Genomic DNA, 13,743 nt, shown 5'->3' with positions numbered 1-13,743 from the left:
AATGGCTTCATATCACGTAGAATATGCCATCTATTCTTCCAAACTCCAATTGTTCATTTAATGACATTTCTTAACGAAGAATGTGCATGGTTGAATGTTTCTTCTACACCTTGTGGCTGACTGCAACATCAAAAATTAGGAATATGATATCTTTCACCTTTATAAGGTGCTAGATACCCTTTCATATTAGGATAACCAGCATCCGCCACATAATATTTACCTAAGAAAAAAGTTAAAGCTTTAAGTATTAGTTTATTATAAAAATTCAAGAAATAAATATATAAAATGTCAAACTTTATATAAGTTGTACCTTCTGGAGGATGAGGGAACACAGTTTTCTTTTCTTCAAGCATAGTTGAAAAGATACGAGTGTCATGTGCAGTGCCAGGCCAACCAACAACCACAAAAGTGAATAGCACGTGAAAATTACACATTAACATGACATTGTGTGTTGGATATCCCTTTCGACCAATAAAAAAAATTTGATCATTTGCAAGAGAAATAGCAGGAGCATGTGATCCATCCAGAGCACCAATGCACCTCTGAAAATAAGGCCAATATCTACGATCATTTTTAATTTTGGATGGAACTTTTGCAAATTGAAAATCTGAAGCCTTGACAATTTCATTGGCTAGTAAACTTAAATTATCTAACACTTCACCGAACTTCCTACTTACAGTCTCTCTCGATTTTCTAAATTTATTTTGGACATTACGATTTGTTCCGCTATGTGCACAAGTCCAAAGAAACATAGCAACCGCCTCTAATGCTGTCATGTCTTTAGATGGATGTAACCGTTCCTTATTTATCAATGTATCTATCAGTTGCAATACAGCATGTGATTCCATCATAAACATTCTATAACTTTCACTTGGAGTTTGTAAAGTTTCACGTACCAAATTCCATCCATCCGAATAATTGAATCTGTTTCCTTGTTTCATTAAGTATTTCATGTGATATAAAATTGCAATAGTAGCTCCTCCATACATATTTTGATAAAACCTTGCACATTTTCTTCTCTTTACAACTTGCATTGATACTTTGACTTCATTAGAAGATATCTGTTTAACAATATCAAAATACATAAGTAGAAATCCAAGTATATCAATCAAAAAATAAATATTATTTGAAACAAATCAAATAGTACAAATAACAATTCAAATAAATATAACATGGATAATGGCAAACTCTTTCTAACACCAATTTAATTAAACATAACAAGCAACACAAATACAAAAAGAAAGTAGTTTAAAGTTCAACATCAACTTAAAATAAACTAGTCCTAAACTAATCAACTAGTTCCACCACAATTTTTTGATAGATTATGCTCATATTGAATCCAATTTAGCTTATCACTTAAATCTGGCAAAGAAATAAATTGTAGTGCAAAATTAAATCCAATTTAGCTTATCACTTAAATGAGTCTATTTTCTTCCTTTTTAATCAATTGTAGTGCAAAATTAAATTCATCTACACTCAATCTTCCTTCATTTTGTAGAGATTTCATTGCTTGAACACACTTTGGAATACTATATTGTCCTATGGCTTGTGATGACATTGAAATTTCAGCACTTTCAGCTGCATTATGACTTTCTGCTGCCTCGTAGAATTGTTCCAATGTTCTTTGCAAGCTTGCTACAATCCCTATTTTTGCCTTACCCTTTGCCATTTTTTTCCCATTTCTTCTGGCACCATTTTTTTCCTTTTTATTTGAGTGTTTACTATAAGGCTGTCATGTTCATCACAATTGAATTCTTCAACATCAAATTCAACACTGTCTTATAACGAAGTTAGATTTGTAGATCTGACATGCATTTTGACTAGTGGCTACTGTATCCTCAAATATAAATTCCAATTCATCAGCACGTTCTAACCCTTGATATCGAAATCTGGCATATTTTGTATTGACTTGCACAAACATCAAAGAGAAAAAAACTTTTAAACGAGGTACATATGTAAAATAATTTATTGTAGATGAAACATATAAAATTTAAAATGCTTACTTTTATTTTGGCTTCCCACCATGTGGCATCAGCTTCAATGGTTCCGGTCTCATGGTTCCAACCCAAACATGTTTCTTTGCCCTTCAATTGTTTCCATAAAGTCCACTCATTCCTTAGACTGTCCAGTCTATTTTTCAATTGCTTTTGGGTATAGTTTTTATTAGCACGAGTATTAAATTCTTGTACTACAACTTCCCATCTTTTAGTTTTAAATGAAATTTCTGGTTTTCCACACTTACGAATCTCATCCATACAAACTTGAAGTAAGATTTTAGTAGTGACCAAATCCCACTTTGCATTATGTTTTGGTTTATCTAAAATTTCAAAATTAAGTGGAGGCATTTCTTGACTAGCCATAAACTGCAACACGACATATAAAGCAATAAATATTGCGTCATCACTCAAACAATAAGACACCTAAATTTATTAGGTGAAGAAAAACAATTACCAAATAAAAATATGCTAATTATATAAGAAAGTAACAATTCTATATAATATATTAGAGTGTATATGGTGGGTAAGTTGTAAGATGGATGTTTTTCTTTGGCATGTTTTTACCGGATTACTTGTGCTAAGGCATGTTCTTCCTTCTTTTTTGAAAGTTAGGATTTTATACCTAAAAAGAAAGCATGCCCTCTCCAAATACAAAAGAATCTCAAATTTTGAGTTGTTAGATCCCAACAGCTTGGATATATGAACCAAAAACCTAGATAGTTGCTCTGCAGGTAACAAGCAAAATGGACAGCAAAATTACAAAAACTATAAACATCAAAGCCCAAGATCAGCCAAAAAAACCATGACACTAAGCCAAGGAAAAAACATAAAAGCCAGTAAACAATGAACATCAAGCATCAACCCACGGGTTGCACACTTAAGGGTTAGTCCACATAAAGTCCAATTGTCTTTGACATGAACATACATCAATAAATATAAAATAATCAATAAATATTGCATATATTGAAAAAAATTAAGAACAAATAAACATCACATAATTGTCATATCAAACAATAAATTGAGAAATATCAAATAATAAAGAGAGTTTTCAAAACTCAAAAGAAAAAAAATGAAAAAAAATAAAATGAAAAAAAAAACTAAAAAAGAAAGAAATAATACCTTAATGTAGTTATGATTTTTTGCATTTTGTTCCTCTTAATTTTTGTAAGAACAAAAAAAATCCTGATTTGCAGAAAAAGAAAGAGGAGAGGGAGATCGATAGGGAGAAAGGGAGGAGTATTTTTTGAGAGAGATGATCTTTTTGGGAAAAAATAACTCTCTTAATAAGCTAGCTTGTTTTTAAAAAAACAAAATACAAAAGAGAAAGTTCCTAATTAGAACTTTTTTTAAGATCTTTTTTTAGATTTTTTTTAAGAGCTTTTTATGAAATTCTATTTGGTCCAGCTTCTACTTTTAAGCAATAGATAAGCTAAATATAAGCCAGGCCAAATAGGTACTTAAACCATTGAAAAGTAAGAGATAGATTATAACTTTTACATTTACCACTTTACCCAGTTTAACATGAAAGAAGGAAAAAATATTATGTCAAGTTGAAGTAGTATAGTACAACAGAAAAGGCAAGACATAACGTTGGGTGCCATGGCCATGGATTAATGGTGATGTAATGCCGTGAAAAAGAGGAGACCATGGGCTAAGACAAAAAGCTCAATGTTATAGTGCTGAGGGAGTGGCAACGCGAAACCAACACGATACCTCGGGTTTCAAAAATTTGGACTTTCAATTCGAGTAGAATTTTAGCTCTATTTAAAGACCCTTTGAGAACACTTGAGAACAACAATTAAGATAAGTTTTCTCTAAAGAAAAAAAGCTACCAAACAAGCAAGAAAGTTAAGAAAAACTCTTGAAGATTGAAGATTAAAGACTTGACAAATCTTAATTTTTTTTTCTTTTGTAGTTTTCTTTATACTTTCTTTATTTTGTATTGATGGTTAAACTTTTTTAGATAATGTTTTTAATAGTTATCATAAACTAATTTCCTTTATCTATAATTGCAATTGAATCCAACATGTAGTTTGAATTTTTAATACTTTCTTTTGCTTATGATTGATAGTTTTTGAGTTATTTATTTCAATCTTGTGATTAATGTATTTGATTGTTGATCACCAGTTTGATAGATGGGGTAACCTAAATAGAATTGAGAGAGGGAGTTTACTGTAAGCCTGGGATGAAATAGCATATGTTCAATATCAATTGCATGAGATGATTGCTTTGATTCGCATGTCAGATAGACATACACTTGCATATTGTATGTAGCCAACATTAGAATCTAAGCTTAATAAGTCTTTTTTAATTGCAATTTGTATAAACATATAGCAAATTGGTTGAGAGATATATATTTATAAGAACCTTGACGAAGATTTATAAATATATTAAAATTCTAGGTTAACAACTTGAGCCTATCTAGTAAGTAATGAGAGAGTAATAGAGATTCAAATAAAGTGTTGCATGGATATTGTAATTCTAGATTTTGTTTGATTGATTTATTCTATTTAAATTGTGATTCTTGTTCTTAGTTTTAGTTTCTTTTATTTTTGGTAGTTTTTAAAAAATCAACTGTTTGGATAAGATTAAGTTATGTTAATTTTAGTATTTAGCAAAATTTTGGTACAATTCCTCATGGGATCGATACTTTACTTTCTATTATATTATTTATTAATGATATATGCACTTGAATGGTACATCTGACAACAATATTCATGCTATTTCTTTCAATATATGGAACTATGTTTAATTGTTTAGGTCCTTATGGGCTATGTTGATCTTAGTACATATAGAAATTTCACTAATATGAGGTTCTAAAATGTGGCAATCTTCCCATTCCTATCAATTTCACTTTTTGGCTATTAATTTCTGTACCCATTCAATTACATTTTGGGTGAACAATCATAAGGCTTGCATTTTGTTATGATGGGGGTTATAGACTTAAACCAAAGTTGATTAATTTGGTAGTTTTTCTTCTTATCAATGTTGATGTATAGATTCATATTTATGACTACAAACCCAAAATTTCCAAAGGGTCCTACACAAAACTTTGATTTAATGCATTATGATATCTAATATGCTTCCTATAGCTGAATGTATAATATTCAATCATTCATATATGGTACATATGTTATCTTTATTTTGGTTTTGAAATGACAAATTTAATTTTACTTGAAAGAGTTGAAAAGTGTTTTCAAATGAGAAGAAAATCCCTAAAGAGTTTTTTAGTTGGTTTTAAATTGAAAGATATTTCTAAAATTTTAAACTTTAAATTTTCAGCTACAACAATTGACCTTTAAAAAGTGAAAAATCGATTTTCAATAATACAGAAAGCAAAATCTCTTTTTTTATTACAAGAAAAATCGATTCTTAAATAAGTACATGTCAATTTTGGAGAAACAAAAGCCATTAGACATAGCAGAAGCTTTAAAGAGAAAAAGTTAAAAACTTGGAGAGAAAGCAAGAGATGACAAATGAATATGAATGGAGCTTAGAATTTCAAGTTTGAATTTTTGGATTGGCACCAAACACACATAAAGAATAGACACCAAAAGCACAACATGTCGATTTTAGGAAAAAACAGAAAAGAGTAAACTTGGAGCATGTCATGAAGAATCGACACCCGATGAAGAACATGTCAATTCTCAAGAAAAACATAAAGATATCAATTTTCCAAAATCGTGAAGAATTGACACCAAAGGTACAACATATTAATTCTACAAGCACAACAAACAAAAGTCCAGTTGGGCACAAAACAAAAAGAAAAGTTTTGAATCTCATTCCAATAGGCAAAAAAGGTTCAAGCTTATAAATACCCACCTAAAGGACATAAAAAGAGAAAGAAGAATAAGAGAAAAAGAATTAGAAGAAAAGAAAAAAGAAAGCGAAAATAGGAAAAGACTGTTCTTGAAAATGCTGAAACAAAAAAATCTTTCCTTTATTCTAGTAGTGAGCTGACCATCACCTAAGATTATACCTTTCCTTACTATAGAAAGTTTCTGAGCTTAAACACCTCTATTTCCAACCGTTACTCTAAGAAAGCTTTCACCTTTAGTGCTCTCATTGCTCATAGCTTTCTTTAGAGACATACAGTTCATACATTTGTAATCCACTTTTATATTTGGTTATATTTCTAAGAAAAAAGTAATGTTGAAGATTATACCTCATCGAAAAGGTAGTACCTTGGTTATACCTCTGAGCTAAAGGTAGAAGGATTGTGTTTTAACCTTGAAAAGGTTGAGACTTTGTGAAAGGTTATTCTTTAACCTTGGAAATGCAATGATGTTGTGAGGTTGTGCTTACTCCTCTTGAAAAGGCAATGTTTCTGTAAAGGTTATGACTACTCCTTGAAAGCCAATTTATAGTTGATTCAAAATTATTGTGATATCAAAGGAGATGACATAGGTATTGAAGGTTGAACGTCTATAAAAATCTTGGCTTTGTGTTTCTTACTTTTCAACACTTTCATACTCTGTCATACTCTGGTTTTCATTCCACTACACTTAAGTTTCATTATCTCTTTAATCTATGAAAAGATGGCGATTTCTCTTAGCAACCAATTCACTCCTTCTTGATTAATTTACTTTAAGTTTATCTCAACTAATAAGATAAAACATTGATAGAAGTGCATGATAAGAAGTAGGACAATATCATCCCAAATGATTCATTTATAGCGTATATTTGGTCCTGGAGAATATATGCATCTATATAATCCTTTTCAACTTGGTTATTTATCCTCTTAAATTTTAAGTAATGTTAATAAAATTACGCACTCTTCAAAAAAAAACATTAATGCAACAAGAAAGATAGCAAAAATCTTTTATCAAATAGACACTTGAACTCAAAAACCAGTTGGCCCCTTTATTTTGACAAATTTTGTTGCCTCTTTTGTGAAGTAATACTATAATATAGTAAATTTTGATATCTAAATGATGATGTACATTGTAATGTATTGCTAATAAAGACAATTGTATAAGTTGAAGGAAATTTAATTTTTATCTTTCAATTGAACTATTTCATTCTTCAAAATATTGCAATCTATTTCAGGCTCCAAAAAATTTAACCTTGAGGTAAACTCTCTTTTTATTTTATTTCTTGTTTTTTTTACTTGTATATGCTCTTTTCCTTCTAAATAAAAGTATTAACGAGTCAGGCTACCTATTTAGATATGTAAGCTTAACTAAAAAAATTATTATATTAATAAATAAATAAATTTTATTTTATTTTTAAAATAAATGGTAAAATATTAATATAAACATATTTATTAATATTTTAATAATAAACATAACTAAAATGAATGGACAAACTAAATTGAGCTTGAGTTTGAACTTAAGGGTTCGTTTGGTAATCGTAAAATAAGTTGTGCAGGGCAAATATTTTCTGTGCAAAATATTTTACAGAAAAATTTAATATTTTTTGTTGTTTGGATAAATAGTCAAAAATATTTTATATTATTTGGATTTTTTTGAAAAACATTTACCCTAAACATGTAAGTGTCTTATTATTTTGAAAGGAATAGAAGGATGTCGTTTTGAAACCTTATTATTTTGAAGAACATAGAATGTAGATATTCAAACCATATTCGAGGCTAGGGATGATAGAGTTAAGGACTTAAGGCTTTAGGGTAGAAGTCTTTTTTTTTTAATAGGAGTATTTTTTTTTAGCGTGGTGGAAATTGTCTTACGCCTTTAAAAGGCGTAAGACAATTTATGAAGTCAACAAGTCTTTTACCCATTGATTCGTAAAACTTTTTCCTTTAGGATTTCATTATTAGTCATCTAAACACCATTATATCCTGAAATTTTTTTTTGAAAAAGCTTTTACTTCAAAACAAATGCACCTTAAATTTTCAAAATATTATCTAAGCCTAGACCCATGAACATTTTTACTCCTAACTTCAAGTTGACCTTAAGCTAGGCAAGTAAATGAGCTTAGCTAAGAGAGTTGGTTAGATTACTTGGATGATGGCCTAAATAAAATGAGCTCTTTTCCTAGGCCTATTATTTATCTTTTACAAGGTAAAAACTTCTTTGTTGCTGAAATTTTTTTAATATTTTTACGAGAACAAAAAATAAGACTACTTGCTCAACCAAATCGTATCGTAATGAATATAATGAGTGATGGGTCCAGAATTTTGTATGAGTGTATGAGAGGTGGTTAACACGTAATTACACAAGGTCATAGATCAGGTTAATGATTCAATTTAGAGGAAAAAAATTAATCACTTTTGAAATAAAATAAAATTATAATATAACATTTCATTAACAATTTAAATATAAGTTTTAAATTCACCAACATAAATAGACATAAAGTAAAAAAAAATTAACATTAGATTTTCATGTTAGGCATCGTAAGCTGTGTTCAACATACTTTCATGCTTTCAAATTTATTGATTACTATATCAGTACCAATGAAAAATACATAACAATAATTGAACTAGAATATCCTTTATAAATTCAAATATTAATAATATAAACCAAATGTAAAAATTAAAATTGAATTGGGATTTGAGAATTAAAGAAACATTACTTGTGAATTATGACAGATTCATCTTAAATGTTAAGGATTTCAAAATTTGTAAGAGCTAAAGATAAAGGGATTTCAAATTGAGCAAATTGCGAGAAATAGCCAACCTGATAAGCCCATTTCAAAAATAACCTTCAATACAAAGTTAACTATTTTTACCCAACTTTTACTATAATTAGACAAAAATGCCCTTTAAATCATTTTAGACAAATTAAACGCTCCCAATGTTTCTCTCCCATCATCCATCTACTATGGTTCTCATTTTTCTCTCTCGCCATCTGGCTCCCTATAATTTTATCACCATCACCATTTCTCTCTGTCTATCTCTCGCCATCTCACTATATTGTTGTTAGTTTATAAATCAAAGAGCATGACATGGAAAGTAACAATATGTTTTTGGATTTATTAGTTTACATTACAAAACCCTCTCTTTGCCTATCTCTCTCCATCTCGCCATATCATCGTCGATCCACAAACCAAAAAGCATAGCATAACAAGTAACAACATGTTCTTAGGTTTATTGGTATTAAAATTTTCAATTATTCAAGTCTAACAGAACATGCCTTGGTGCGTAATAAGTGACTCATGCCTTGGGGTGCAACATTAGTAGGAAAAAAGAAGCTTTGTCGTGTAACATCCGATGTTAAAACTTTGGGCTTGGCATATAACATCTAGTGCTAAACCTTTGACCTTAACATGTAACATCTACTTTGGGGTGTAACATCTTTTGCTGAAGTAAGTAACATTTGCTTAGGCTTGCAGTGCCATTTTGCTTTTCTTTTTTTTTATTTTTAGTTGTTGTAGATACATCTACAAGTTAATAGTTTTTGACATTATATATATATATATATCTTAAAAAATCTGAATGAAGGTGAGAGAAAGGTGTTTCCTCCAAAATTGTTAATCCCTTACTTTTTTCATCTTTTTTTTATAAAAATTTTCAAAGTTTTGTTTTTCTGAAATTTTTTTTTGAAAAATTAGCAATTGGTTTACATTCGCAAAACCTAAAAGTTGATGGGTTGAAGTTATAAGTGAAACAAAATCTATAAATTGGAACACTGCTCATATTGTTACACGCCATGTCTACTTGTAACAACTCTAATGCACTTTTCATGTAACGAATCTATTGAATATGGCATGGCGAGTAATAACATGTTTTTGTACATGTCTACATGTAACAACATTTTTTTCAAAATAACATGTAGTGAAATTGTTTTTGAACATGGTGTGTAACAACAACAGTTTTTAAATATAGCGTGTAACTTGCTTCTTTGTATATCACTACAATATAAACTCTTAGGTTAAAACGTGTAACAACATTTTTTTTTTACTGTAACAATATTTATTTGAACATGGTGTGCAATAACAACATTTTTTAAAGATAGTATGTAACTTAGTTTTTATCTTTATATTTTATTAGAATATAAACTCTTATAGTTAAACACGTTCACGATAAACATAAAGTTTAAAATAAAAAGAAAATTTGACATGAAAAAAAAAGATATATTGAAAAGTTATTCAAAGTCAACATTACTACTGGGATGAAATGGATATAGGCAAAAGGATATAATTCATAATCCTCAAATTTAGATGATTAGCTTTTAGGGTTATTTTATTTGTTATATTTCTTGTAATTATAAAAAAAATAGTGTGTAACAACTTTTTTTTTTCAACATGGCATGTAACAACATTTTTTAAACATTTTGCGCTTGAATATGAGGAGGTTTCATTAAGGTCAATTTTGTCTAAAAATTTGATATATTTATAAGATAATATATTTTAAAAAACACGTAGGTTTCCTTTGATATATAAATTAATAATCTCCTTATACATCAAAATTATATATACATGACTCAATTAAAAGGCATTTATAAAATAGAGTAAAACCTGTATAAAGTAATACCCTTGGGACTATGAAAATTTATAAATTAATCTATTATTTAATCAATAAATTAATAATTTATAAATTTATAAATTAATTAATAAAAAATTAATTTATCAAGGTATTTTTTTTCCAAAACATTGCACTTAATATAGGTTTTGTGTATTATAATTATACAAATGTTACCTAATTACTAATTACAAATTATCATTATTCTATGTATCTGTTTAATCAAAACAAATTCATGAATGTAATTAGTCTTATTAAAAAAAGTCATGAATCTATCAATTTTTACAATAAACTAAAATTACATTCAATGTATACTTAATTAATATACTCATGAACATTAGGTCAAGCAAAAACATCTACAAAAAAAAACATACATTATCACAAACAGTAAAATCAAACACAATGGCTTATCATCTCAAAAGTGTAAAAAGCAACAATGACAAATGAAATGCGTAAAGTACTGTGTGAATGCAACATTGAAAATCCAAATTACACCCAAAAATAATTGCAACAAAGGGTGTCAAAAATGTTTAACCTGCAATTCAACCAAGCAACAATATCAAATACGATCAAGAGGTCAATAGAGTATTTATTAGGCAATATCAATTTTCTCTTGCAATATAAGAACACTACACTAGAGCTTTTTAATGTAAAAGTTAGAGATAACGTCCAAATAGACACTAGTTTCAAGAAAAAACAAATAAAATTGAAGTCATATTTTACAAAAGCCTTCTAATTAAGTTAAGTATATATATAATTTTGATGTATAAAGAGATTATTAATTTATATATCAAGTATAGCCTATGTGTTTTTTCTAAAATATATTATCTTATAAATTTATGAATTATTAATTTACCACGTTGGTTCTAAGTTAGGACTGGTTAAAAATATTATTTAATCGAGGTTATTAATTTATCGAGTATTAATTTATTGAGGTTTTATTGTATGTCTCATTAGATCTCATCTCCAACTTTTCTTAATACATTAAGAAGCTCTAGTGTAGTATTTTCGTATTGCAAGAGAAACTTATGCAATGTAATTGTTGCTTGATTGTATTTGATATTGTTGTTTGGCTCACTTGCAAGTTAAACTTTTCTAACACTTGCTGTTACAATTGCTTTTGGATACAATTTGGATTTTATATATTGTACTCACACAATACTTTATACATTTCATCCGTCATTATTGATGTATTTACATCTCCAGAAATCATTGTATTTAGTTTTACCATTTATGATACTGTATGTTTTTGTTATAGATGTTTTTTCTAAACTTAATGTTCATAAAGTATATTAATTAAGTATATATCAAATGTAATTTAGTTTGTTGCAAAAATGGATATATTCATAACATCTATTTAATAAGACTAATTACATTCATAAACTTGTTTTGGTTAAACAAATAAATAAATAATGATAATTCGTAATTCGACAATTAGGCAATATTTGTATAATCATAATACACAATACATGTATTAAATTCAATGTTTAGGAAAAAAATAAAGAATACCTTGAGAAATTAATTTTTTATTAATTAATGTATAAATTAATAAATTATTAATTTATCGATTAAATAATATCTCTATTAATTAATAAATCTCATGGTTCCAAGGGTATTAATTTATAGAGGTTTTATTGTAATATCAACTTTAAAAACATAATCCTTTATATCTTTGACTAGATTAAGAAGTGTTTACGGATCGACGCATATCGAGTTCGCCTTATTTTGCCAAATAATAAAGAAAAAAATGTGTTCAACATAATTCATATTGGTTGAATTAGGTAGAGTGATTTATAAAGTAAAATTCATTATATGCATAGGAGAAAAATGCCAGCCAATTAATCCAAAGATGAAGGGAACATATAATCTAACATTTGATAAAAATAGGACTTAACCTGAGATAATGCAAACATTGAATAAGGCAACTTATAGATTAACCCAAACTTAGATGGAAATTTTAGAAAACTAAATCAATCAGACTTTAAGTTCAAGTATTGAAAAGAGGTGGGATTTTGATTCCATCACTCATAATTCAATTCAAAAGATTTATGAAGAAAAAAAAATTGCAAATTGCAGATTAACCCAAACTTTTTGCAAGTAACCCTTGATTATCGTTTCATATATCAAAGATAATACAACCCAGACTCTTTAATTATAATAAAATACAAATGATCGCTCTTATTTAGCTAGTCAAAGAAATATCAAAATCACACCATTAAAAACTGACGACATGAAGACTAACAAGTAAGAATTGAAAGGCAACCTATTAGTAGGCATCAAGATTTGCCAAAGGAAAAGCTTTAACAACCTTGTACATTCCAAAGGCTCTTTCTTTGCCCTTCCTTGATCTCAATCTCACCAATGGTATAATACTTGCTCGTGCTCTTACAAACTGATCCTCCATCTGGTCTTACAATAACCTTTATCTCATAATTGATCTTCTCAAACGTGTTCAACAAAACATCACCTTCGATCACTCTATAACTGTATGAGAAATTCTCTTTGCCTATTCTTTTAACCTTGTGCTTCACATACTTGAATTAGCTACTTGCATTTGTAGCCAAGCAAATCAATAAAGCATTTATTACTTTGAATAATTTACTTTGAAGTGGCAAGATATGAAAGCTAAAGTAATTATGATGCAAACTAACCTTCACCAAAAGTAATCTTCTAAATGCTTCCTGGCCCACCGTCTTCTTTAAGGAGCTTAAAGCTTTTGATTGCCTATGGCACAACCTAGGGGATAAGGTTGTCAGCATCAAGAACAAAGGCCTTGAACATCTTGGCTTAAGGGATTGAGGTAGCAGCCTCTATTTCATAAGTGACAACACCTTATTAGAAAACATAATAAGAACAAAGAAGAAAAGAGGCTTAGGGTGTTCTATAACAAGCTTTCTTTTAAGAGTTGTTACCTACTATGGGGATTTGTAGACAAAGACTCTCCAAGATACAACAAGCCTATTGCGAAATGCTTTGAATGAACAAAGTCTAGTTGAATATACGTTCTTTTTATAAACACTGAAAGGTTGTGCCTAATTTGTTTCAACAAACATGTTTGTTAAGTTTTAAGAGGTGTGTCTGTTGAAATGTTGAATAATTAATCAATGTATTTCAATAGATGTGTTTGAAAATACTTCTCTTTGTTTAATAGTCATGTCTTAATCTAAATAGACACATAATTTAAATAGTTACTTTAATTTGAATAATCACATCTGAATAAGACTTCTTTATATTACAAACAAACTAACAATCCCCACTAGTTTGCAATATTAATAATACTATGCATAGTGGATAGTATTTTAAAGATTTGAACTTTCTATTAGTGTA

The 13,743-nt window shown here is 28.6% G+C and overlaps 1 protein-coding gene and 1 pseudogene across 1 annotated transcript; both read right to left on the bottom strand.

Annotated features, from left to right (window-relative positions):
- Positions 1 to 128: 128 nt before the first annotated feature.
- Positions 129 to 1,669, bottom strand: LOC110427621 (uncharacterized). The gene is made up of 3 exons (XM_021443159.2): positions 1,475 to 1,669; positions 311 to 1,061; positions 129 to 220 (listed from the first exon to the last, which is right to left on the bottom strand). The coding sequence occupies exons 1-3, from the start codon at positions 1,667 to 1,669 to the stop codon at positions 129 to 131; spliced, it is 1,038 nt and encodes a 345-aa protein (XP_021298834.2).
- An 11,013-nt stretch (positions 1,670 to 12,682) lies between these two features.
- LOC110427620 (major allergen Pru ar 1 pseudogene) overlaps positions 12,683 to 13,743 on the bottom strand; it is a 1,905-nt pseudogene continuing 844 nt past the window's right edge.

The sequence above is a fragment of the Theobroma umbraticum genome, unplaced genomic scaffold (assembly GCF_002168275.2).
Source record: "Theobroma umbraticum cultivar Fairchild unplaced genomic scaffold, ASM216827v3 scaffold_2.0, whole genome shotgun sequence".
NCBI lineage: Eukaryota > Viridiplantae > Streptophyta > Magnoliopsida > Malvales > Malvaceae > Theobroma > Theobroma umbraticum.
Note: the sequence above shows the minus strand (reverse complement) of the source record. Positions and strands in the feature narration are given on the sequence as shown.

Excerpts from the sequence above, each read along its gene's own strand:
- LOC110427621 (XM_021443159.2), bottom strand. The coding sequence starts at position 1,669 with ATGGCAAAGGGTAAGGCAAAAATAGGGATTGTAGCAAGCTTGCAAAGA. Across the intron at positions 1,062-1,474 it reads AAAATGAAGGAAGATTGAGT|ATATCTTCTAATGAAGTCAA; the intron begins GTAGATGAATTT and ends ATTGTTAAACAG. Across the intron at positions 221-310 it reads GTTCCCTCATCCTCCAGAAG|GTAAATATTATGTGGCGGAT; the intron begins GTACAACTTATA and ends CTTTTTTCTTAG.